The sequence below is a fragment of the Sporisorium graminicola genome, chromosome SGRAM_1 (assembly GCF_005498985.1).
Source record: "Sporisorium graminicola strain CBS 10092 chromosome SGRAM_1, whole genome shotgun sequence".
NCBI classification, from domain to species: domain Eukaryota; kingdom Fungi; phylum Basidiomycota; class Ustilaginomycetes; order Ustilaginales; family Ustilaginaceae; genus Sporisorium; species Sporisorium graminicola.
The window spans coordinates 2793274-2819382 of record NC_043719.1 but is presented as its reverse complement, the minus strand read 5'-3'; the positions used below and the strand labels follow the sequence as shown (position 1 = coordinate 2819382).

Here is a 26109-nt window from a genome sequence, read left to right as displayed (position 1 = left end):
CGTGCTTTCCTCAGAGTGTGACGAGGTGGAGCAGAAAGCACAGAGAGCAACACCAAAATGCGCACACACACGCACCCGCAGCCAACGCCCCTTGAGCGCTCAACACTGCACAAACACACGCTGGCCAGCCTGATAGCACTTCTTTCGCTTCTCTCATCGATACCATCTCATCTTCCAAATAACTACCATACATCTTTCCTCCCCTATAACACGTCAACATCATGGATGAGAAGTACGGTGAGTCATTCGTGTCGATCCTTCAGCCTGTCGTACCAAGCCGACAAGCATACTAACCCCGATCGCATCCAACGTCGCTTACCTCTTTCTACCTGCACAGACGCCGTCATCCTCGGCACCGGTGTGACCGAATGTGTGCTTTCTGCACTCTTGTCCGTCGACGGCAAAAAGGTCCTTCACATTGACCGAGGTCAGGTCTACGGTGGTGAGATGGCCTCGCTCAACCTTACGCAGCTCTACGAAAAGTTCCGCCCGGGCGCAGAGCCTCCCAAGGACTGGGGCCGCGACCGTGACTGGGCCGTCGACCTGATCCCCAAGCTTATCATGGCCAACGGAGAGCTCACCCAGATGCTCGTCCACACCGACGTCACCCGCTACCTCGAGTTCAAGCAGATCGCCGCCTCGTACGTCTACCGCGACGGCAGGATTGCCAAGGTGCCCGCCACCGAGATGGAGGCTGTTCGTTCTTCGCTCATGGGCTTGTTCGAGAAGCGCAGGGCCAAGAAGTTCTTCGAGTTCATCCAGAACTGGCGCGACTCGGACCCCGCCACCCACCAGGGCCTCGACCTCGACTCGGACAGCATGGTCAAGATCTTTGACTACTTTGGCCTCGAGCCGGGCACCAAGGACTTTATCGGCCACTCGATGGCGCTCCACCTCGACGACTCATACCTCCAGCGCCCCGCCCGCGAGACGTACGAACGCATCATCCTCTACACCTCGTCCATGGCTCGCTACGGCAAGTCGCCCTACATCTACCCGCTCTACGGTCTCGGTGAGCTGCCCCAGGCGTTTGCGCGTCTCTCGGCCATCTACGGCGGCACCTACATGCTCGATAAGCCCGTCGACGAGATCGTTGTGGACTCCGATACAGGCAAGTTTGTCGGTGTCCGCAGCGGCGAAGAGACGGTCAAGGCCGATATGCTGATTGGCGACCCAAGCTACTTCCGCTCCGGTGTCGCTGGCAAGGACAAGGTGCGCGAGACGGGCAAGGTGGTACGTGCCATCTGCATCCTCAAGCACCCCGTCCCCAACACGGACAACTCGGACTCGGTGCAGCTCATCATCCCCCAGAACCAGGTGGGCCGCAAACACGACATTTACATTTCGAGCGTCTCGAGCGCACAAAACATCGCCGCACGCGACTTTTACGTCGCCCAGGTCTCGACCATTGTCGAGACGGACAAGCCTGAACTTGAGCTGCGTCCCGGTCTCGACTTGCTCGGTCCCATTCTCGACAAGTTTGTTTCCATCAGCCCGCTCGAGGAGCCCATCGAGGGCGGCAAGGAGGACAACATCTTTATCACGCGCTCGTACGACGCCACTTCGCACTTTGAGACTGTCGTCGAGGATGTCCACGATGTCTGGAGGCGCATGACCAATGGCCAGAAGCTCGTGCTCAAGAAGCGTGACGACTCGGAGGGTGCTCAAGTGCAGGCTTGAACAGTTTATCTTCACACACACGTTCTTTGGTTCACAAAGTTCCAGCTTCGCCCTTTGTCGCCCTTGCCCCCCCAAGATGTTATGCCCAGAGCCCGCTTTGCCTTTGATTCTACTTTTCTCCGCTCCTGTGTGCTGTCTTTACCCTATAATACTTGTCAACAAATCGCGTTCACTCGACCTACCAAGGCGAGTCAACGAGCCCAGCCAGCCGCAGATGGTTGCTTGAGAGTGTCATCGAGTGGTGTGGAGGAGGTGCATTTTTTTCGTCCGAGAAAAATTGGAGAGACAGAGCCGGCAGACCGGTTTTCGGCCTTTCAACCACAGCCGCTCAGCGACTTGCACCTGAATGGCGAGTGTGGGGTGGACCTTGGTCGCTGGGCACCATCGAGCCTGATCTGCTTCTCTCCCACAGCCCACGCATCCTGCCTAGAACGTACGTCTCTACTCACTTGTACACACATCAAATATCTGCAGCCGACACTATCATCAGCCACACCCAGTCTCGAATCGGCCCAGTGTCCATCCATCATGGCGGACGACGATAGCAACAACGCCGGTGAGGCATCCACCTCCTCATCCCCATCCAGCTCGTCTTCTCCAACAACACCACAGCAACTCGACGATCGGTCACAAATTTTGGCGCAGGCGACACGCTTTCTGACTTCCGCCAACATTTCCGAATCCGCTTCCGACGACGACAAGCGCGAGTTTCTGCGGTCGAAAGGCTTGACGGAGGACGAGATCACTCGCGTGTTTCAAGATGCAAAGTCGCCCGTCGAGGGTCTGTCCGCACATCGCTCCCAGCCCGCATCTGGAGACCTCGACCCCTTCGAGCTGGCCGCGCGGCAGTTCGACGACCCCATCAACGCGGATGCTTTGGCGCCACCGCCAAAATCGTATCCGAACTCACCGCTGGCATTGTACTACGATCCGCCCGCCTCTCATCCCGCCACTACCACACAGTCCACTCACTCAGCGCACCAGGGTACTCCCGCCTCGCCACTGACTCGCTACCAGGTGTTGCTGCAGTTCTTCCGCACGCTCAGCTACATGATGATGCTCAGCGGCGGTCTGACCGCCATTCTCGTCACAGCGTATCGAGCTTACGTTCTGCCCAAGTTCACCGCAATGTTCGATGCACGCAGCATCGTGCTCAAGCACCATATTGTGCTGTTCGACCGGCTCAGAAGCAATGTCGCCAGCCTGGCTACGTATGTACCCGTCCAGCACGCTCGGCTGGTTGGCCTCGACGACAGCGCGGCGGCGGCGACATCAGCAGGTGGTGTAGCGTCGCCCCCGCTCAAAGGCGTGCTCAAGAAGGTGCATTTCCACGACGAAGTCGATGCTGCAAAGGACAGCGACAAGGAGGGCGTCAAGTCGACGCAACACGGAAGCGGCATGGCGGGAAGCGAGAAGGTGGTCATGCCCGGAACGGATGTGGTGGTGGATGCAAAGACGCCCCTGCTTTCCGAGGCTGAGGGGTCCGAGACGGATGCATCTACCGTTTCTGAGGGCGCCGAGGCTGAGCAGGTCGTGCCCAAGCTCGAGCCGATCGATCTGATGACGCCGATCCGCGAAAGCATGGCGCGTCTCGCATCGGCACTCAAAACCGACCTCTCCGGCCGTCCCACCACGCCAGCCACTCCTTCCACTACATCACCGCGAGGCGCGAGGGTCGCTAGCGTCGTCGACGCCGGCTCTGGGTCCGACGAGTGGGAGGACGACTCGGCCTCCGACGCCAACACATCGGACCAGGACGACGACGACGACGGCCTCGAGTTCGACCCCTACGGTGCCTACCAGAAGAAGCACAAGCACACCCAGTCGTCCTCTTCGCCCCACACCACTACCAACGCCGCCTCTGGCTCCGGCTCGGCGAGCCTGGCCGACCTCAGATCGACGCTCGTCAGTCTGAATGCCGACATCTCGGCGCATGCGTTTGCAGCGAGTGCCTCGGCCGCAGCGGGCGCTCCGGGAGGAGCGGCGTTCCGGTTCGGCCCGGCAGCAGCGGGCGCCGGGTCTGGCGCAGAGAGTCCTAAGTCCGGAGACCTGGGCCAGGTCAAAGCCGAGATTCGCAGCTTGAAGGGGCTGCTGTTGAGTAGGAGGAACTTCCCTTCGTATGGCGCGAGGCCGCCGCCGCTCCCTGCGGCTGTGGCGGCGGGTGTCGAGGCGAGGGCTGGTTCGGCTGTTGTTTAAGTAGACGTTGACGTGTGCGTAAGGAATCGGTTTCACTGCGTCGATGCTGTTCGTGCTTTTGACTAGTGTATGTGATAAACGTGGTTGAATTCAGAGACTTGAATGCGAGTGTGGCTACGAGTGAGGATGCGAATGTCAATGCGGATGCGGACTGCGGAATGCTAAGAGTCGATGCGAGAAGTATCACACCAAATCGAAAGTGCTCCAGCTTCGTTGCTTCCGGCACAACCAAAACCGAACGGGGAGCTCAGAGTACCCGTTAGAAAGCGTCCATCATCCGTGAGAATTTGTCTCGCCAACGCCGTAACGAGCATGGATGTCTTTTGCCGGCAGCTGTTGGATGTCTGCTATCTGTCACCACCACCGGCAAGATGCACTCGATTTGGGTCAGCAACACTTTCCTCTCACCGATGTGCCCATATGGGAAAGGGAGATTGGTGTGGTTTCTCACCTTATCAAAGACGACCTGGGCGCTGTCTTTGACTTTGTTGTACTCGGTGAGGAGCGAGATGTACTCGGCGACAATGTGTTCAGCCTCCTGAGCGGGTAGCTTTGCTTTTGCACGGGCTGCGTTGTGCGTTTTCAGTCTTTGGCTACCCAAACCCACAGTTACATTGAATGTCAGTCGAATTGCCGATGCTCGAGTGGTGGAAAGTGCGGTGAGCGACTCACTTGAGAATAAGCTCCATGTCGGCCACTTCTTGCTGCAGGTCGGCCAGGGTTCGTGCGCGCAATTCGCGTCGAGCTATCGCGGCCGCTGTTGGATCCGCAGACGACGCAGCCGTGCCACCCGACGCTCCATGGCCCTGCGGCGACGGCACAGATGCCTGGCGTCGTCCCTCGAGCCCACTCAGCGGTTTGAAGGGCGTCCTAAGCACAGAAGAAGAGTCGCCGCTGACAGTAGGGCGAACAGGCGTCGCGCTCCGAACAGCTTTGGATGGCGAGGCCGACCTACGCATGATAAGCAGTGGTGCAGAGAGGCAGGCAATGGTTGGGGGACATGACAGCGAAGATATGGGTGGTGGTGGTAGGAAGGAAAGTGGCGAGCAGAGGAAGTCATGGCCTTTTGGATGGAGAAGGGCATGCCCCATATCGGAGTTTCCGAAGACGCTTCCTTGGAACAGTCAAAGTGTGGAATGGACCATTCACTTTCTGGACACCATCTCATACTCAACAACGTCGAGATCCCACCTATCAAACAGCGAGACCAGGCCAAAATATAACAATACTGTTCATCGCACTGCATGGAAGTTTAGGCGCACAGACACAATTGTATACGGTCCAAAAGATCTCTTCATGACGAATACATCGCAATTTAGCATGTACACAACGCAGCGCGAACGAAGCTAGAGATACCTGGTCGATGTAAGAACAAGGTCCTTAGTAGTCGTCACTGTTGTTGTTGCCCGATCCATAGCTAGTGTTGCTGCCGTAGTCACCGCTGTTGCCGCCGCTGTTGCCGCCACGGCCACCGCTGCTGCCATAGCTGTCCGAGTTGTCGTTGCCGTAGCCACCGGAGTTGCCACCGCGGCCACCCGATGAGCCAAAGCTGTCCGAGTTGTCGTTGCCGTAGCCACCGGAGTTGCCACCGCGGCCACCCGACGAGCCGAAGCTGTCAGAGTTGTCGTTGCCGTAGCCTCCGGAGTTGCCACCGCGACCGCCGGAGCCGCCGAACGACGAGGAGTCATTGTTGTTGGAGGAGCCATAGCTGTCGTTGTTGTTGCTGTTGCCTCCGTATCCGGACGACGAGTTGTTCGAGCCGTAGCTGTCACTGTTGTTGTTATTGTTGTTGTTGTTGCCGCCCAAGCCCGACGAAGAGTTGTTGCTTCCGTAACTGTCGTTGTCGTTGTTGTTGCTACCGCCGAAGCCGGAGGAAGAGTTGTTGTTGCCGTAGCTGTCGTCGTTGCTGTTACCTCCGTAACCCGAGGACGAGTTGTTGGAGCCCTGGTTCTTGTTGCCGCCAGAGAACTGGTTGATGGCGTTCTTGCCTTCGTCAGAGTTGGCAAACTCCTTAGCTTTGTTGATGAATCCTTCCATGTTGAGTGATGTCTGGGTGTGAGGTACGGTGAGGCTGACCTGTGTTGGGATGGTGTGAGAAGAAAAACTTTAACGGACAAGCGAGAGGGCAACTGGTTATATACCTTTCAGCGACGCTCCATCGAATGGAAAGGGAAGCGACTTTCAGCCACAGCGAGCGTTCGAGCCCGTGTCTCCGTACCTCTCGTCGCTCGTTGCCAGGCTGTCGAGAGGGGGTGAACGGGCAGAGGGTCGTAGAGAGCCTCGCGGCCGGGCGTGTTCAGGCATGTTGCACCGTGCGCAGAAGTCAGTTCCACCCTGTTGCCTCATCGAATGCTCAAGTGACGTTTCGTTTCGCGCCCATACTCGTGGCTCTGGCTCTCTCCCCCCTCTTTCATTCACACAAGCGAGGCAAGGGTAAGCGATGCGACGCGGATGCCGTTCCGAGCGAACAGGCACAAACTGGCACTTGAGCTGTCGGTCGAGACGCATCAAAGGAAGCGTTCTGCCTCGTGCCACCAGAATGCCTCGCCTCTCTCTTCCTCAGCGAGCTTCGGCATGTCACTTTTCTCACCGCCGTCCCCCCTCGCAGCCTCCTTGCTATCGTGAAAGAGCACAATGGTGCTCCCCGTCTTCGTCAGAGCAGTGCAGTGCCGTTCGGATGTCCACCTCTACGCTGGATCGAAGGGCTAGGCCTTCGGCGGGGGTAGGATGAGGCTGTGATGGCTTGACGGCGCGCCTTCGCGCTGTGACGCCCTATCAACGGGCCAAAAAGTCAGTCCAGCTCGCTTGCACTGACCTGTGACGCATCGCATCTCGAAGAGGTCTGCTCGACTGACAGCATGGTCGCGCTAGAGTATAGAAGGACACGGCGAGAGCAAGACCAGTCAACTGTCAGGTGGACAGGTGACAGCAGAGAACACCACTCAGACCACGCTTTATTTCGCTTTGTGACTGCGTTTTCGCTGCGTTCATGCCCTTCTCTTTCCCCTCGCAGCGTGAGAGCGAGGAAGCGGGATTTCCGAACCGCAGGGTGAAGACAACGGGGCACTAGAGCAGTCAGAGCCGGTTGTGCTCTGGACCGTGCGCCGAACTCTGCCCCTCCACCTTTTCGTTTCAGCCCTCGGCTCTTCACATAACGCATGTTGGCGTCAGCTCTTGCCTGGTTCAGCGACTTTTCGCGTCGAAATGACAGGTCAGTTGGTTCTCGGCCAGCTTGCCCCGCCGCCCACGAACCATGCTGCACATGCATTGGGAATGCGAACGTAATGAGGCCGGCCATGCGTTGCGTGGCTCTAAAATAGATGGTGACGAAAGCGCTCGTGTACCTGAAGGCTGTGCTCTCTGGTTGATTGTCAGGTCTATCGAATTCGGCGATGACGAACGCTCTGGCCCGCTTAATCGCACCCGAGAGATAGAAGGTCTGGAACTCTTGCGTGGCCTTCCCGAGGGTTTTTCTCTTTCAGCAAGGTGTGATGATAGCTCCGACGCTATCGTCGTTGCTCGCAGAGGCACGTGCGCTCTGAGACAGCGGGGAGGCGCTGCCTCGTCGATGGCCTCGTCTGCCGCCGCTCCCGTCGCAAGGTCGAAGTCGTGAAAGAGGCAACATTGCCGCCTTTCCATGTCGAGATCTGTCATGCGCTTTTGTCAAGGCGGGTACCGCAACACTCTGCTCGCAGCCTTTCACGAAATTCCAAGACTCCTTTGCCAGAGGGAGGCGGAGTGCAGTTCCAACAAACAGCAGAAACGGCTGGCGGAGTTCAGATGGATCGCCGCCCGCTGACTTGCGTGAGGCTCGCCACGAAGATGGTGTGGCGAGACGGGTGCACCTTGGAGCAACCTATCTTCTGTTGAGAAGCTCTCTGCAGCGGCGGAGCGGCCTGGCCGTGATGCCATGCATGGGCTGTCCGAGCAGTGTAGCGAAAGGAACAGCAGGGATGCATTCATGGCTGTCCTGCCTTCCTCGGGCCGTTTTCACGACGTACGCGAGCATGAACCCATTCAGTCCTTTTTGTTCAAAGTGTTGACTTCACATGCCTCGACGACAAAAAGATATCGACTGATTTATTACCTTCGAGGTCCCGATCTGGCCTTTTTTTCGCTTCCTTTTTTGGTCCACACTTTCCTTGTCTCGAATTGTCGTGGATCTGTTAATTGTTGTGACTGGTGCCCGTCCTTGCCTGGCCAACTAACCGACATGCGTCGAAGAGAATGCGATAGAAAGCGGCGACCAGAAAGGCAGAAGCTGATCGCAAAAGCAAGTCGAGATCCAGCACTCCCTTGGCTCCCCGACGCTACACCGCTCGAGCATTGGGAAACAAGAAGCCTGCCTGTAAGAGCGAGTTGGAGTTGAAAGAGGGATCGCCGATGTACCGGCCGATTGGGGCGGCCCATGAACGAGCCAAAGGCTGGTCCCAGGATCGACAGTCATTAAGATCTCCGAGTCCAGCTGGACTGCCATCAGCTCGACAATATAAGCGCAACCAGACAAGGAGGACCGCATGTGGCCCTCAAGTCTCAGCGAAGCACCTTCATTCCTCATGGGCGGCAAGCGATTTCAAAGTGAAATTTAGGGTCGACTCTCGTCCCAGTCCAGCCTCGACTCGGCTTCGAGTTTCCTCGTCTTCAAGTGAGGGAGGTGTCGCAGCCCGACCATGACGGATCCACGCTTCCTCCAACTCTGTTAGCGCGTGTAGGAAAAATTGCCAGAAAATATTCTGCGATTGACGCGGCGACACACGGACAGCACCAGCGCAAAGTTGAGATGGTGCTCTTCGGATGAAAAAGAAAAAAAATTAGACTGAGAGAAGATGTGGGTCCAGCGCACCGATCTTTGCGCGGCCAACCTAAAGGAAGGATTCCAAACCGACCCAGCTCAGCCCCACGCAGCGCAACGCCACGCCTCGCAACCCTAACGACATCCCCGACCCGAGCAGAGAAGAAGGAAGTCATACATGCTGCCGCGGCGGATGAGCGAGTAATGCGCTTGCAAAGAGAAGGGTGAAGTGAGTTCACGTCGGCCACGAGCCACGCCTCTTCTCGCGTATTCCAAAGTCGCAGGGTTGGAGCGGCGAAAAGGCTCGCTCGCTCGCTCGATAATCCACTTCGACTTGCAGCATTCTAAGCAAAGCGTCGCGGATACCGATATTTTGGTTGGTCGGTCGAGCGGATGCTGTGTGATTTTCGGTCAGAGCTCAGCAGCTGAGCTCAGTCAAGCCGGCAGTCAATCTCATTCTTAATCTCAATCTCAGCGAGAGTCAGTCAGCTTTTCAGCTTTTCAATTCGAGACGAGCAAGGCAATCCGAGCGGCCGTTGCGCACACGTATGAGTTGAGGCTCGTTCGCTCGCAATTCCACGACTCGCCTCTCGCCTCGCTGGACCAACGTTGGATCGCAGCCACACGCACGGCAGCATTGCAACCTCACACACTTCTGCGCGCTGCACCGCGGTTCACCACCTGCCACCACCACTGCAACCACTTCACCCCTCACCGTCATCACCATCAGTTCGCAGGTTTCCAACACATCCCACGGTCACCAACGCAGTAAGACTACGATACAAGAAGGTGATCCTCGGTGGCAGGCCAAGGTCCACTTGCAGCCTCGAAAGGCACAATCTGGGCGACACACGAGCGCAGCCAAGACGGATCTTGCGGCGAGCTCGCGGCCATTCTGAGGACCTCATCCCCGCGCACGACATTGAGATCGTTCCGTCGCTGCATCGCTTCGAGGCCCAAGCCGCAATCGTAACTCGACCTCGAGCACCATGAGCGGTGACGATCGAGCCTCAGCCTACCGCTACGCCAGCGGGCGTCCTCCCGCATACCCAGCCGACGGCTACGGTCGATACGAACAGGGGCTCAAGAGCTCCATCCCTTCCCGGTCCTACGACACAGCCTACTCAGAGGAGGCCTACGACCGCCGCTTGCCGGATCGCGTCCACCCTGCCTACACGACCGGTCCGTCGTACGGCGGACCTGCTGCTCCTCTTCCACCATCAGACTATCGCCGTCCAATGCAGCCAGCCTATCGCTACGAAGACGAATATCATCACCGACGCCCACCACCCCCACAACCGCATCTCGAATACCAGCATGAGTATCGCCGACAGCCTGCGCACATAGAGTCCCACCGCGAGATTGACGAAAGAAGGGCTTACGACCAGGTCAGGCCCGATCCCTACGCGTCCCAGTCGCGCCACGCATATCCGGATCCGTACCGCTCCGAAGCGGTGCACGACCTCGACAAGCGCCGACACGCACCTGTGCCATACGACGGCTACAGCGTCCGAGACGAGCCTCGTCCGTCCGCTGTAGCCCCCCGTCACGTCGAGGAGCCTGTCTCCCGTCGAGACGAGTACGATGCCTACTCGCGGGAAATCCAGCCCTCCTATCGTCGAGGCGCTCCCAAGTCCCCCCCACTATCGCCGCAACCCGTCGTGAGTGCACATATGCATGCGAGAGAGCCTCCCCTCCGCGACTACCACGAGGCGCCCGGCCATTACGCCGAGCCAGTCCGCGAGCCGATGCGGGAGCCTGAAAGCCCGCCCAGACCGTCCATGTCCATCTTCAACATGCTCAACGATCGCTCGGCCAACGGCCCCGCCGGGTCGGTCCATTCAAGCCCGGCCAAGTCGGTGGCCGCTGTCGAGCACCCCAACTACGCACCAAGCTCGGTCGAGGCGAGCCATGCCGCTGGCGCCGGTCTCGATCCCGCTAGAGATCACTTGTACCGACCACGCTCGCGCAGCCGTGAAGGTCGTGCTCGAAGGGTCGACTTCTCACCCGACCACGAGGAGCAGCAGCTGATCTCACACTATCGCAGGACCCAAGCAAGTCACTCGGAACACGCCGGAACGGTTGAGCCACTTCCAACTGCAGCCGAGGTCGTGTCTGCGGTCCGTGTCAAGGACGAAGATGCTGTCTCTGCTCCGTTGCACACGCCCGTACCCGTCGAAGCACCCAGGGGCGAGGCATTCGATGACAGTGAGATGCCCGCAGCGCAGGCTGCCAAGATCGTTGCGGTGGACAGTCCAGGTCCAACTAACGGCAAGGTCGAGATCACTTCCTCGGCAGCAAAATCCGCTCCAGCCAAGACGCAGCTCAAGCTTCGCAACAATCCCTTGCCAGCATCCAAGAGCAACGCAAGCTTCGTCGCTCCTCCACCACCTGCAAAGAAGAACCGCGATCCCGACGGTTGGGAGAGCGACCTCTCGAACGACGAGAACCAACCGCTCTGGCAGACCGAGCTCGACGACTACATCTTTGACGTGAGCGAGCGCCAGCGCCTTATCGAGGATGCCTTTGCAGCGACGCTGCACGACAAGCACATCGAGGTCGAACGTCGTCTCGCTCGTGCCTACGAGGGCCGTCATTTTGCCATGACCCGCCAGATCCGCATCCGAGAGCAGCAGGAAGCCTCGCAGAGGGACCTGGAACGCCGCCACAATCACGTACGTCAGCAGCGTGATCACGAGATCGATCTGGAGTTGCTCGGCACACTCAGCGACGGCCACGTTTCTGGCTTTAGAAAAAAGAAAGGCGGGCGTGGCGCGGACGGCGACGGGGACGAGCTGGCTCAGGGCGACGACGACGACGATGACAGCGACGATGTTGCGCTCGCCGACATTGCCGCACGCGCCAATGGAAAAGCCAACATCATCAAGCTCAAGCGCAGCAAGGGCAAGCTGGGATCGGCGGATCCTCGAAGCAAGAAGCGTCGTCTTGACGGCGGTGCAGGTCTGTCGCCTGCTCCAGGCTCGGAAGCCGATTCGATGTTCGCCGATATGGGTGGTCTGGACGGCGAAGACTCCGTGTTCGCCTCTCGTCAGGCTTCTCCCACACCAGACGATGTCAGCTTTGCCCTTGACGTGGATGCCGCCGGCAAAGTTCCCATCGATGCACGCCGTGCACAGCAACTCGAGGATGCTCACCGACGCATCTGGACTACCATCGCCAGGCGCGATGTGCCCAAGGTCTATCGCACCGTGCTCCAGAGCGCTTCCAGCAAGACCATGTACTGGCGCAGGCTCTCGAGCGTTGTCCAGCGAGAAGCCAAGCGAGGCGCTGCTCGAAACAACAAGACGGTCAAGGACGTCCAACTTCGTGCGCGCAAGGTCATGCGCGAGGTGCTCGTTTTCTGGAAGAGGAACGAGAAGGAAGAGCGCGAGCTGCGCAAGAAGGCCGAAAGGGAAGCCGTCGAAAAGGCCAAGAAGGAGGAAGAGATGCGCGAGGCCAAGCGTCAAGCGCGCAAGCTCAACTTCCTCATCTCGCAGACCGAGCTATACAGTCACTTCATTGGCAGCAAGCTCAAGACGGCCGAAGCTGAAGAGTCCGAAGAGACTGCTGGAAGCAGCAAGATTATCGATCCGAATGCACAGCCGTCCGATGCGACGGTGCCTCCCATCGACCCACACGCCCAGGTTGCCGATGCCGAAGCCAGGCTGGCCGAGCTCGACGAGATCGACTTTGACGATGAAGACGAGAGCAACCTTCGTGCACACGCTGCCCGTAACGCACAGGAGGCGGTGCGTCTTGCCAAGGAGAAGGCACAAGCCTTCGATGTGGCAGCGGCAGAAGAGCGCAAGCGCAACGAAGCAGCGGCCCGAGAGAGGGACGGTCTGGACGCCGGTCCAGGCAAGCAGATCGAAGAAAAGGACCTCGGCAAGGCGTTCGACTCGGACGACATGAACTTCCTCAACCCAACCTCTATGGGTCAGACTGAGATCAAGCAGCCTAAGATGCTCACCTGCCAACTCAAAGAGTATCAACTCAAAGGTCTCAACTGGCTCGCCAATCTGTACGAGCAAGGTATCAACGGAATCCTTGCCGACGAGATGGGTCTCGGTAAGACGGTGCAGTCCATCTCGCTCATGGCCTACCTAGCTGAGGTACACGACATCTGGGGTCCCTTCCTCGTCATTGCGCCTGCTTCGACGCTTCACAACTGGCAGCAGGAGATTAGCAAGTTTGTGCCCACTCTCAAGGCGCTGCCGTACTGGGGCAACGTCAAGGACCGCGCCGTGCTGCGAAAGTTCTGGAACCGCAAACAGATCTCGTACAACCGCGATGCACCGTTCCACGTGCTCGTCACCAGCTACCAGCTCGTTGTTTCAGACGAAAAGTACTTTCAGCGCGTCAAGTGGCAGTATATGATCTTGGATGAGGCGCAGGCGATCAAGTCGTCGAGCAGTATCCGATGGAAGACGCTGCTGGGCTTCAACTGCCGAAATCGTCTGTTGCTGACGGGTACGCCCGTGCAGAACTCGATGCAGGAGCTGTGGGCGCTCCTGCACTTCATCATGCCTTCGCTCTTCGACTCGCACGACGAGTTCAGCGAGTGGTTCTCCAAGGACATTGAAAGCCACGCCGAGCAGAAGGGCACGCTCAACGAGCACCAGCTGCGCCGTTTGCACATGATCCTCAAGCCGTTCATGTTGCGTCGTATCAAGAAGAACGTGCAGAACGAGCTGGGCGACAAGATCGAGATCGACGTCTTCTGCGACCTCAGCGCGCGTCAAAAGATGCTGTACCGTGGTCTCCGCGCCAACATCTCGGTGGCCGAGCTGATGGACCGCGCTACTTCGAACGATGAGGCCGGTCTCAAGAGTTTGATGAACTTGGTCATGCAGTTCCGCAAGGTCTGCAACCACCCAGAGCTGTTCGAGCGAGCCGACGTCCGAGCGCCGTTCGCGCTTGCCGACTTTGCTCGTTCGGGTTCATTGGCACGCGAAGGCGATCTGCTCAACCTGCCCGATTCGACGACATCGCTGATCGAGTTGCAAGTGCCTAAGCTGCTGGTGAGAGAAGGCGGCATCTTTGACATTCCCGGCCACGAGAGCCGCAAAGGTTTCGACACGGGCTACCTGCAGAACCTGTTCAACATCTGGCGTGCCCCGCACATCCACGAGTCGCTGCAGCACGAGAGGTCGCCGTTTGCGGCCTTGCCGTTGATCGGCGTGTCGGCTACCAAGGCCGAACAGGCATTCCACAGCACAGGCATCAAGAGCATCCTGGCAGCATCGGCTGAAGAACGCCGCTGGCGTTCCATCGAGAGCTTTGCCAGCGACGACGACTTTGCTGCTGCCTCGATCCGTCCGATAGCCAAGGTGCTGCAACCGATACCTACGACGTCCGGCCGTGCACCCTCGCTGCTGATGCCTCTGGAGCAGGTGGCGGCCGACTATCGCCGCCATTCGTATCTGGCCAAGGATTCAGCGCGAGCTGTGGTGGCGCCGGCGGTGGCGCCGCCCATCAAGCTGTATAGCAACGACGGACCTTTCATGCAGGGACAGGAACGTTTTACGCGCGATCCACAAATCTCTGCTACGCTGTTCGGACTGTCGCCCGAGGGACGAGAATCGGTCAAGCGCGTCGAGGAGCTTCAGCGCGAGTTGCCCGACGTGCCTCCCCAGGGTATCGTGCGCGACTCGTCGATCGATCAGCTGCCGTACAACGGCATGCAAGTGCCGCAGATGAACAAGCTGATTGTCGATTCGAGTAAGCTGGCCAAGCTGGATGTGCTGCTGAGGCAGCTCAAGGCCAACGGACACCGCGTGCTCATCTACTTCCAGATGACGAGGATGATCGATCTGATGGAGGAATACTTGATCTACAGGCAGTACAAGTACCTGCGACTCGACGGAGCGTCCAAGATCTCGGACCGACGCGACATGGTGACCGACTGGCAGACCAAGCCGGAGCTGTTCATCTTTTTGCTCTCGACGAGGGCGGGTGGTCTGGGTATCAATCTGACGGCAGCGGACACGGTGATCTTTTACGATCACGATTGGAATCCATCCAACGACTCGCAAGCGATGGACCGAGCGCATCGTCTGGGCCAGACCAAGCAGGTGACGGTGTACCGCCTGATCACCAAGGGTACAATCGACGAGCGCATTGTGCGGTTGGCGCGCAACAAGAAGGAGGTGCAAGACATTGTGGTGGGCACCAAGGCGTACAGCGAGACGGGAATGGCCAAGCCGCAGGAGATTGTGTCGTTGCTGCTCGACGACGACGAGCTGGCTGAGTCGATGCTGCGCAAGAAGCAGGCCGAAGAAGCGCAGACGGCGCAGGAGAAGGCGGATCTGGCACGTGCCTCACACGCCAAGCGGCGATTGAACAAGGACCGCGCTGCAGCTGCGGCGCAGTCACCAGCGCCGCCAACAGGATCGGCTTGGTCGCTCGAGGACGATGAAGACGACTTCTTCGGGGCTCGTCCGCCTAGCAAAGGGGATACAGACACTGCCGAGACGACGCCGCAACCGCAGGTCAAGAAGCGCGGCGGCGGCGGTGTGTCGAGACGCGGACGGGTGAGCGAGGCGGCTTCTGAGCGCCTGACACCTCTCGACTTGGACGGGGATGTCTCGACGGAGGCGACTCCTTCGCCTTCCAAGGCTGCAGCATCTAAGAGAAAGTCCAAGAGTCATCGCAAGAAGACGGTCGATGAGCTTGCCGGTGTTGGATTCGATTAAGAGAAGCAGTGGGCCAGATCACTCATCAGCCGCAAGGCTATTCAGCATGATTTTTCATGGTTGCATCACATCACGAATAATGTTACGCTTTAATCCGCAACAATCTGCCTTTGTGTCAGCTGTCGCAGTTGTCTCGATGCGTGATTGTCAGTGAAGGAGCACGTCCGTCTCTCAACGATCGGTGTGTACTAATGTTGATGAACAGGCGCGCGCATGACGCACAGCCTCAATTGGCAGCAAGCTCAGACGCGCGCAGCTTCAATCATACAGCAAGAGAGCCAAGGTGAGCGACACGACCAGTCAGGTGGCATCGTCGCACGAGCGCAAATTGGATGCAAGGTCAGCGACAGCGACCAATGAGAAGAAGGCATCAAGACACCCCCATCTTTGCGAGTTGCTGTTTGTCAAAACCCCGGAGGCTCGCCTAGATAGAGAGGCAGGCTTGTTGTCTTGATCCAGCTGGCTAGCCTCGTGGCAAAGGTGTGAGGCAGAGTTGTTTTCTCATCTAGCCGAGGCTGAGTTGGAACAGACAACAGGGAAGGGGCCCAGAGGATTGATCTCCGAACTCGTCCGCTTGTGCAGGACCGAAGATCAGACGAGTGCACGGTTTGCATCGTTGCACTCGGGCCAATAGCGAGAAGCAAGTAGGGAAGCCACACTGGTGGTGCTCGCCATGTGGTTCCTTTCATTTGCGGACCCGTCGGCGTCCGAAGACGAGACAGCGTGAATCAAAAGAGAAGGCGAGCGAGCAGTGCGGACTTAAGCAAAGACTCGGACGTTGAATGCATATGAGCGAGCGAGCGAAACCGAGCAGTTGCCTATCTTGCATCTTCACCAGTCGTCGTCGATGCGGCGAAAGAGAACGTGGTGATCATGAGCGGTTTGGTCAGGGGGAGAACGAAAAGTTTGACTTGTTCCTTGTTTTGCTCGCTTTTATCCGAAACCGACCTTGCATCTGCAGCTGCAATTGATTTGGGCTGCAGCGGATCCTAGAAGCAAGGTGAGAGAGCGAAAACAGTCCTGACCGAGCCCCAAACAGCAGGCCCAAATCCCGCATCCAGGTCTCAGTATACACAAGGGTGAGAACCAACTCTCACACCGTCTCCATCTCTTGTGTATCTTCACACGACCCCTCAGTGCTGCTCATACCGGTGTTTTGACAACGTCTGCGCGTCACCAGAACAAGGACCACGGAACTTGCTGTTGATGATGACGACGTCTTGTTCCGGGGATGCGACTGGAGCCGAGACCAGCGGTGCATGTCAGAAGCTGTATCTTCACCTGGATCAACTCATAGCTTCCATGGTTGACGGACGCGTGGCTTGGAGCACTGCAGCACAATCTTGACCGCTCAACCTCCACGTTGCATCTGCCCACATAAACATCTGGCCTCGAACGCGGTTTCAGAGTCACAGTTCGCGACCGAACTCGTGGGCTTCCCGTACCTACTTACCATCTTGCGTGGACTCGTCCATGCCAAAACAAAGGTTGAAAGGTTGGAAGGGACGAGCGAGGTGAAAGGTTTGCGCAACTTTGTGCTGGTAAGATGTAAATTGAGCGGAGTTGGTTCACACATGGCGAGGAACAAGCTGTTCGTGGCAAGCGAGGAAGACAGCGTTTTCGGAGGGGCAGTGCCATATGTGTGTGTGTGTGTGTGTGTGTGTGTGTGTGTGTGTGTGTGTGTGTGTGTCTCTCTCTCTCTCTCTCTCTTTCTTTACCTCGCTCGCCGCGACTTTTCCGGGCCGCTAACCGAGGGGCGGATTGATCTTCGAGCTGCTGCTTGCTTCTCCGCGCGCTTGAACCGTAGTTCGCCGTGAAAGACTAGATGCGCCTCCATCGGCAGTTCCGACGTGCTGGGTGGGAATGCCTGTGCTTGACAGGTCTTGGCTGTGATCGTCGACGTGGCATCACAAAGCTCCGACAGGCTGGCTTTCACCTCACGGCGACGCTTCCTTTGCTGGGACAAGGAACCCGTAAGCGAGATCCGACAGCTTCGCTGCAACACGCCCAAGCGAGTAAGGTCAAAAGTTCTAAGTTTAGTCTGACTCGTCGACGAAAGCAGGAGCAAAGCAGGGCGAACTTGGTTGTGAAAAAACCAGAAAGCGTCGCACACCGAGGTGCAGGGGATTTACAAGGCCTCCTCCGAGCCGAATCGAGCTCTTTCTCTCTCGCTTGCTCGCTCTCTCGCTGGGCATATACTCTCTCCACGTGGCAGAAGCAATGTGCGCCAGGCACCTTGTCAGTGTGGTTCGACTCGCACACCTTAGCTCATCTGGCTTCGGTTCCACCTAGGTCGCCACGCTTGAACAAAGGCCCTTGCAGCGGCGTTACGGTCCAAACCAACTTGCCTTTCCATCTACGGCGGGCGTTCTGTCATGGCTTTCCAGCGCGGGATTGCAGGACCGACACACGACACGGCCGATGAGCAGAAACCATCGAGGCAGGTCGGATATCCCCGGGACTGAGGGCAGGATTGTTTCTCAGGCTAGTTTCATTTTGCAGAGAGCCAAAGTTTCCTGGGTCTTGAAGAAAATAGTTCCGTCGGGTGGTGGCCACCTCTCTGTGCGCCAAAGCTGGATGCACCGTTCACAAGCACAAGTTGTTGTTCACAATTGGATTGGGCCTCGACACAGTTCACCAAGCCCCATGACGAAACGAAGCTCTGGTCGTTGCGTTCTCTCTTTCTCTCTCTTTCTCTCCTCTCGAAGTCGTGCTTTAGATCGTTCAGGTAACAAAGTTCTTCGAGAGCGTATTGCTGAAAACCATATTTCGAGTGCGGCTTGCTGGCTCTTCCGTCGATGGTAGGCTGCAACGTGGCAAGGGGTTCCGTCCCGCGAGCTCGCCAGCTCGCTTACTGTTGGGCATCGGCGGACTTGAACGATTGGAAAAGGACAGCAATCCACCGCTGTAGAGACTAGCAGCACGACAGTCAGCACCTCTTTCCAGGGTCTGGATCAGGAGAGCCAAAGAGAGGAACGGTGCGAGCCGAGCGGCCATGTGCGGGCTACTATGCTTTTCAGCGGTTCCCCGTATGAACTGCGGGCAGATCAGTGCCAAAAATGGTTCGCCGGTGCTCTCGGGATTTCGACTGTTTTGGCTGATCCCTCCGAGGTTCTAGCCCGCCATTGAGGGCTCTTAGCCAAAAGAACACTGCTCGTACACAGCATGCACTTGAATCATTTATTAATATTTTATTTTCTAGGTTTTATAGTTTCAGTTGCGGATGGCCCGCGTTTCTGCTGCCTTTGCTTTGGGTGGTGGTCCAATTTCATGGCCAGCTTGTCCAAAATAAACAGCGCGCCACGCTTCGTGCTCGAATACGTGCGCGAGCCTCTTTGCTGTCTCGAATCCTGGTTCTTCCCAGGCCATCATCTCCACAAAAGGAGTCCGAGCAGGACAGCCGAGAAATGGCCCTGACAAGTCTAGACAACATCATCTACATTCACAAAAGTCGTTTCTCTCTCTCTCTCTCTCACACACACACACACACACACACACACACACACACACACACACACACACACACACACACACACACACACGTGTTTCGTACAGGACTGTGTTCACATCTGCACGTCTCTCGGTCTCGCCCTGCGCCTCCGGAAGGACTGGTTACAGCAGGGCATAGGAACAAGAGGTGCTCTCGGGCAGCAAGGTGTTCGAAGAAGGCACAAATTGCTGCTTCGCCGAGAGGTCTCCAATCACCCCTCTCAAAGTGGCAATATCAATTTCAAAAAAGGGCAAGGAAAAACAAGAACAGAAACCGATCGTTGCTGGTTCCTGGTTCGTTTCTGAGGGCTTAGGCGAAAGCGGGTGGCTTTCTTCCACCATGCACAGCTGCATTGCAGAGCGCTCCTGCAACAGCGTCCTTTTTTTTCTTCGAAAAAATATATTCTAATTTCCCTGTGCTCACTGGTCTCTTGCCTAATTCAGCTGTTTCCAGGAGCGGTATTGATCCCCCGCCCCACTGTATCTCTCTCTTTGGCAGCAAAATCGCAGTGTGATCTCTTTGGATCAGCTCGGCTGTGGTGACATGTCTCTACGCTGTTGCCTTTTTAATCGCCATGTGGGAGAGGCCTCAGCACCTGCACGCTCTTCTTGCGCTGCTCGCTCTCTCTCGTCAGGGACCGGAGACGATTCCCACGCCTCTTTTCAACAGAAGCCTAGCACTGTTTCTCTTGTGCATGTCCTTTTGCCTACAAGCCCTTGCTGACCGGATGCGCGCTGTCTCATGAGTGTATACCGCGATAAAGTGCCGCAGAGGTACTAGCCAGCGCGTTTCAAGCGACGCTCCCAACACTCGCTCCGGTGGTGGATCTCTGAGCTGTTCCTGGCTTTGCATGCAGCCCGTGGGTGATGGTCATTGTGTTTTGACTATCTGTCTACACCGCCGAGGTGCACCTTCTTTTTGCTTGTCTTCTTGTTCTTGTTCTCGTTCCTTTCGTATTTTTATTTTTTCAGGACGAGCCTCGGTCCCCGTCTTGTTCGTTCCCGTAGGCCTTTCGGTTGCCTTTCGCTGTGACCGTGACTGTGACCGTGACCGTGATCGAATGATGGGCGTGGGACGCTTGCTCTGGCTTCCTCCGCATCGTGTTTGCTGGTCGAGGTCCTCCATCGATTCCATCATGCTGGCGCTCGCACCTTTTGGCCCGCTTTTCGAATTACAGATCTGCCTACACCCATAAACAGATGTATGCTCCCTTGCTCTTGCTCGATGGTCTCCGTCCTGCTGAAGCGTTTGTCTTGATGCGTCCTCTGCCGCCTCTCAAATCAGGATCGCCACCCACGATGGCCGGCCGGCATGCCTCATCTGGCTCTGCCTCTCGGCCCTGAATCTATCGTGCTCGTGACTGTTGGCCTGCTTGTCGTCCGTCCTTCTTGCAAGCCTCGCAAGCCTTGGTTCCCCGCTCTGTAACCTGCTGACACGACTCATACAGCTACTCAACTGCTCCTGCCTGCTTCTCGCCCAGCTGCACGCTGCCGCCCTCCCTCTCTCACTTCTCGGTTTGCTCGTGGCATGTCTGCAATCAAAGTTGTGTCTCCGTCCCCTGCCAAAACTTGCATCCCCTTGTCGCAGTCTTTGCCCTCGTCCTCTCTTGCCTCACTCCGTCTCCGGGTGCCTCTCGCCCTCGCCCTCATCCTCGTCCTTGTCCTCTTGGATTTCCTTATGACTTTTCCATTCAAACTTGAACTCCGTCCGCTTCGCTGCTTTCCCTTTATAGATCCCATCCTTTTCGCAGCCAATCCGCTTCCGACGTTCCCCCGATTGCTCCGCTCTCCACCTTTACCATCTCGAGTCCTCGTCCCAGCCCATCGCTGTCCCTAAACATCATAATCATCCTCCGCCTCCGCCTTATTGCTGTCACACCACCATCCATTCAGCCAGCCACACACGTCTTGACACGCTCACGATCCTCACACTCGTTCTTCATACCGACGCGCTTGGACAAACACGCTCCAGTCACAACCCACTGTAACTTTCATTTCTACGGTCACGCTCGTTCGCTGTGACAATCGCCATCCGACTCAACTAGGCTAGCTTACTTTCCTGTGCTCGCTTGCAGTCACATGTCTGGTCGATCAGGCGCTCCTCTCAATAGCATGACGTACGGCATGGCTCCGCCGATGCATCCGCATCACCTCAACCAGGGTCACGACTCGGCTTCGCCCGTCCCCCCTCCTTCTGCCTACGGTCACCAGCAGCAGCAACAGCAGATGAGCCAGTACGGCGCCTCGCAGGTCGGCTCCAACTTTGCCTACGCCAGCCAGGGCTTTTACGGCCACCCTGCTCAGCACCACCCAAGCGAGGTCGCCTCTCAACAGCAGCAGCACGCCGACTACTACTCGCACCACACCTCTTCGCCCCAGATGGACCCTAACGGCCAGCTCTACGCCGCCCACCAGATGAGCCATCCGGACATGATGTCCGGCGGTCAGTTCCAAGGTCACCACCCGGACCTCTTGGCGCATCAGCACGGATACGCCGCCTTGCAAGGTGCAGGCATCCGACCCAAGCGCAAGCAGGTCAAGAACGCCTGCATCAACTGCCAGAAGGCGTGCAAAAAGTGCGACGAGGGTCGACCCTGCGGTCGCTGCGTTAAGTACGGTCTCGTCGACACGTGCCAGGACAGTGCACGCAAGGAGAGGCGTCGTGGCATCAAGCGTGGACCATACAAGCGCAGGGCTACCACGGGCTCGCAGCCCACTAACCCTTCTCTGTCCGTCTCTGGGCCCATGTCATCGTACGGCCGTGATGGCCACATCTCGCCTTCGAGTCGCAGTGATGGTATGCTCGGTAGCACGCCCGGTGGCGAGTCGAGCTTCTCCAGCCCAGCTTTCAACACCCAAGTGCTTACCTCGCGTCCGCAAATGTCGCTCCAGATGCCCGGCAACGGGTGGCAGACCAGTTCCACCAGCCCCAACGTCGACGATCGCGAAGGTTTGAGGGCGAGGTACGGTCAGCCCACCGGATCGACCCAAGCGTCTTACTATGGATATGAGCAGGACGCCGTGCATCACACGTACGATCGGAGTAGTTCTGCACCAGTGAACCAGCCCGGCTCGATGCTCAGTCCCGTAGGCCGCTTCCCTCAATCGGGCACGCCGCAGTCGTCCACCTCTCAGCTGCCCGGCCTGGGCGGCGGTTTCGCAAGCTCGTCCAACAGTAGCTACCTCGGCGGCGTTTACGGTAGCGGCGGTCGCATCGGTGGTGTGAACAACGGCTCGACGTCGTCGCTCATCAGCCCCCCTCTACACGCTTCTAACTCTAACGCTAGCTTCCTCTCAGCCTCGTCGGCTCCCAACGGCATGGCGCACCACCGCTTGCACTCGGATAGCAGCCTGGCTACGTTGAGCTCCAACGGCGCTTCGTCCAGCACCATGTCTCCGCGTACTCCCTTGAACGCTCCCGGGGCGGAGCCGCCACTTCTCTCACCCTCGGGCAACAACAAGTTGTCGAGCTCCTTCACAACTCCCCAGCCCACGGTGCCGTCGGCTTCGGGCACGTTTTTGCAGCAAGACACCTCGAGGCCGTTTGCGCTCAAGATGCCCAAGGCGCCCGCTCGCGGTCGTAGCGGCACTGGCAGCTCGTATCTCGACCAGCAGCAAGGATACTACGGCAACAACCTCGCCCCCATCAACGTCAAGATTCCCGGCCAGATGCACCAGCAGCCTCAGCACCAACAGCAGGCACAGCAGCAGCAGCAACAACAACAGCAGCAGCAGCAGATGCAGCAGTTCCAGCAGCGTTCAAGCCCTTACATGGCCGTTCAAACGCTCGGCAGCGGCGCTGATGACCGCCGCCAGTTCTTCAACAGCACCACACCGAGGATGGACCTTTCCCCAAATGCGGGCATGATGTCGATCAAGGCGGAACGCGAGGTCGGTGGTGCTCCTCCTCCTGCGCCTGCTGGATCGCTCGGTCTCGCCTGATGGCTAACGCGCCAACTCCCATAGATGTCCCGATTCTCGGACCTTTTCACTTGCCCCCTCTCCATGTACACAACCCACAACCCCCTTCTTGTTTCTCTGATTGTAACGGTGTTTAGATATATAGCTTCCGAAATTGGGTTATCCTGCTTCCCTCCCGATCATCGTCCGAATGCACTGGTCTGAACTCCTTACTCGCTTTCAAGCGTCTCTTCCTCACCCCTCTCCCCTGTGCATCACATATCGTCCTCAGGAACATGCTTTGAGCATTGTCTATGTTTCTCACTCGCAGAACCCCTCCGAGAGAGAGCGAGAGCGCGCGTTCTACGCAGACTCACCACCACCCGCACCAGCGAACCCAGCCTTGCGGTCGACGGAAGCTAAAAACCAACCGATGCCGGTCCAGAACTGCTTCTGCACCTCGCTGCCCGTCCAAAAGGGACACAGTGAGGTATGATCCAGGTTGTCGATCTCGAACGTGTACCACTGGTTGTCGCGCGGGTCCATCAGTTCGCGCATCGCATCCTCCTCGCGCCGCCCACCGCGGATGAGCGGAGAAGCACACGGGGTTTCATCGGCGGTGGGCGTGAGATCGGGGAGGAACGAGCGCAGCTCTTCCTCGCTCGGTGTGACCAGGGGTGGGTCGTGCAGGTTGATTGCGCGTAGCGACGTGAGGTACGCGATCTTTGCTGCCGAGCGCGCCGAGCCGAGCATGGATCGATTGCCGCCCCCGCTCTTGGGCGTGTGCGTTGCCGGGACCGGGAGTGAGAGCTGCATACCTACTGTCGTCGTGTGGGTCTCAGCCATCTTCTCCCGGCAACTGTGCTCGTGCGAGAGCGCCGTGTCGTCATAACGCACGTTGACTAGCGTTGCTGTCTCAGAGTCCACGGGTGAGAACGGCGCGAGTGCAGGGCTGAACGAGGGCGAAGACGAGGGAGAGTGGACCTTGAGGTCGGCCGACTGCGGTCGTGGTCGACGTTTGCCAAAGGGCAGCGAGGCAGGCATCCCCCTGAAGTGACAGCACCGATCCGGGTGGCAGTCGAAAGGGTGGAATTGCGAAGCTAGCGGTACGACCCCATCGTTAGCCCACCATGTTGGCGACAGGTTTGCCATGGCCATGGCCATGGCCATTGATGCTGACGTGTCCTCGGCCTTCCCTCGACTTTCCTCTTTTCCCTCTGCCGCTGCTGGTGTTGAGATCAGAAACGATGGAGGCGGCTGCAACTTTGAGTAATCGAAATGCCCAATAAGGTGTGCGGTGAACGTGAGCGGCGAGAGCGACCAGTAGGTTTCCGGACGTTGGAACTGCGGTTGTTGTTGCTCCTCAGCATGATCAGCCACAGTCATTCCACCAGCGTACGACCGATACCAAGTCCTCCCGCTCCTCTTCACATCCCCTACCTCCAACCCCCACTTGTCGTCTGCACGATCTCGATCGCGCTCGGCAAACGTACAGTCCCACGGCGCGCAGTCCCTTCCCCCCGCCCAATCGCTCTTCCACAGCTGCCTCAAAAACTCTTTCAACCCCGCCGTCCCCGCCACCGGCGCGCTCTCCCCTCCCTCCTCGTACCCGGCTTCGGGATCCCCCATCTGGCGCAGCACATCCTTGCCCGTCGCCGTCTCAGCGGCCACACCGCCCCGCGGCAGCTGCGATCGCTGCACGGCTCGCCTGCGTCGTTTGGCCGAAAAGTGCCACGCGTCGGCATGCGCATCGAAGAAGGGCAGGTCGAGAAACGCGGCGATGTGGATAAACTTGGACAGCAGGTCGCCGAAGCTGAACATGCGTACTTTCGGGTATGGCAGCGGTTCGGAGCCTAGGCTGTACACCAGCGGGGTTCCGCGAAACGGCGACGAGACGGACGTGATCGACAGAATCAGGTCTTGCGCCTTCCACGCGTCGCCTTCCCCCCGTCCGAGCGCACGGTCGAAGAACCCGAGCCGGAGCAGCTGCTGCAGTTTGAGAATTGTCGGTCCTCCCAGACTGTGTCCCAGGAAATGTGCCGGCATACCGCGCTCCCCGCACGCAGGTCCCCAGCCGGGACACAACCCCTCGCGATAATGACGCCCGAAGCGCGAATGCCCATGCTCGCGGGCATGCTGCTCGCCGTAGTCCACCGTACCCCCGCGCAGCGCATAGAACAGCTCACACGCCCGATCGTGCAGACTCGAAACAGGCCCAATAGGCGCAAACACCACTGTACGCTCCGACCCCACGCCGGACCGCCGGCTTCTCCCCCCCGCCGCCCCCGAGGAAGAGGAGGACGTTGATGGAGGAGCTGGGCAAAGTTGGTCGAGGAGTTGCTGGTGTCCGACGCCGAGGTAGGTGCGGAACTCGTTGCCCCACACGACGCTCTGTGCGGCGCTGAGGAAGCCTTCGCAGATGATCAGTGGTGGGATGGCGGCGGCTGGGGCTGGTGCTGCGGGGTGCTGCGGTTGGCTGCTGGAGGATGACGATCGGTCGGCGGGTGTTGGTGACCCGGTACCAGCACTGGCGCTGGCGAAAGGCCAGATGGACGGCATGTTTCGAGGACGGTATCCGTAGAAAGGCTTGTTCGATCAAGATGTTGCTGTTACAGCTGTTGCTCCTGCTGGCTGTCTACCCAACGTCGTACCGAGAGCAGATGAAGCGCGCCAAGTAATCGCAAGGTACACCGGATGTGCCCTGGACGTCTGAGACCGTGTATGTATATCAACCAGCCTTTGGCAGAGCTACTTCCCTCCGGTCTATCGCATGCCTCGTACCGAGGGAGTAGCGACGGAAAGATGCTCGTGGTTTTCCATCAACCTTTTCAATCAGCGGTTCCATAGCGCTTGCAAGCCATCAGTCGACATGGGCAATGACTCCTTAAACCCAACCACCACCACTGACCCAAAGGAAAGGAAAAGCGCACTTGTCCGACAGGATGCATTGCCGCGGAATTAGAGGAGGGCCTGTTTTTCTACATAGCGCTGCGTCGCTCGCTCGCTCGCTCGCTCGTTCGTTCGCCTATGCAGGGCAGACCATACACCGACATGCCGTCCACAGCCAGGGCGAGCGAGGGAGGGCAGGACGACGATTACGGAAGAAAAAGTGGGCTGATCCGTGGACGTTGTCAGATAGAGCGAGCGCACTGCAAACTCAGATTCCTCTTTTGCCGATGTCGATTAACAAGCTTACGGCCTTACAGATCGAGCCGAACAGCACCGACCTCCGAGCAACCCACAAGAGTCGGATTTTCGAACAGCTGAGTTTTGACTTGGACATGCCGATACCGCCCACACCGACGGCAGCGCTCAAATAAGCCAGACCGACAAACAACCGAGCCTCGTGCTGGGCTA

The 26109-nt window shown here is 58.1% G+C and overlaps 7 protein-coding genes across 7 annotated transcripts; 4 read left to right on the top strand and 3 right to left on the bottom strand.

Annotated features, from left to right (window-relative positions):
* Window positions 1–221: 221 nt before the first annotated feature.
* On the top strand, window positions 222–1680 carry EX895_000991 (uncharacterized protein; the record flags this gene model as incomplete). The annotated part of the gene is made up of 2 exons (XM_029881591.1): window positions 222–237; window positions 338–1680. The coding sequence occupies 2 exons, from the start codon at window positions 222–224 to the stop codon at window positions 1678–1680; spliced, it is 1359 nt and encodes a 452-aa protein (XP_029742977.1).
* Window positions 1681–2208: 528 nt separating this feature from the next.
* On the top strand, window positions 2209–3876 carry EX895_000990 (uncharacterized protein; the record flags this gene model as incomplete). Its single annotated transcript, XM_029881590.1, has 1 exon — window positions 2209–3876. The coding sequence occupies one exon, from the start codon at window positions 2209–2211 to the stop codon at window positions 3874–3876; it is 1668 nt and encodes a 555-aa protein (XP_029742976.1).
* Window positions 3877–4149: 273 nt separating this feature from the next.
* On the bottom strand, window positions 4150–4835 carry EX895_000989 (uncharacterized protein; the record flags this gene model as incomplete). The annotated part of the gene is made up of 3 exons (XM_029881589.1): window positions 4150–4227; window positions 4328–4469; window positions 4549–4835. The coding sequence occupies 3 exons, from the start codon at window positions 4833–4835 to the stop codon at window positions 4150–4152; spliced, it is 507 nt and encodes a 168-aa protein (XP_029742975.1).
* Window positions 4836–5256: 421 nt separating this feature from the next.
* On the bottom strand, window positions 5257–5913 carry EX895_000988 (uncharacterized protein; the record flags this gene model as incomplete). Its single annotated transcript, XM_029881588.1, has 1 exon — window positions 5257–5913. The coding sequence occupies one exon, from the start codon at window positions 5911–5913 to the stop codon at window positions 5257–5259; it is 657 nt and encodes a 218-aa protein (XP_029742974.1).
* Window positions 5914–9657: 3744 nt separating this feature from the next.
* EX895_000987 (uncharacterized protein) lies at window positions 9658–15363 on the top strand (the record flags this gene model as incomplete). The annotated part of the gene is made up of 1 exon (XM_029881587.1): window positions 9658–15363. The coding sequence occupies one exon, from the start codon at window positions 9658–9660 to the stop codon at window positions 15361–15363; it is 5706 nt and encodes a 1901-aa protein (XP_029742973.1).
* A 5568-nt stretch (window positions 15364–20931) lies between these two features.
* On the top strand, window positions 20932–22794 carry EX895_000986 (uncharacterized protein; the record flags this gene model as incomplete). Its single annotated transcript, XM_029881586.1, has 1 exon — window positions 20932–22794. The coding sequence occupies one exon, from the start codon at window positions 20932–20934 to the stop codon at window positions 22792–22794; it is 1863 nt and encodes a 620-aa protein (XP_029742972.1).
* A 321-nt stretch (window positions 22795–23115) lies between these two features.
* Window positions 23116–25311, bottom strand: EX895_000985 (uncharacterized protein; the record flags this gene model as incomplete). Its single annotated transcript, XM_029881585.1, has 1 exon — window positions 23116–25311. The coding sequence occupies one exon, from the start codon at window positions 25309–25311 to the stop codon at window positions 23116–23118; it is 2196 nt and encodes a 731-aa protein (XP_029742971.1).
* Window positions 25312–26109: the final 798 nt, after the last annotated feature.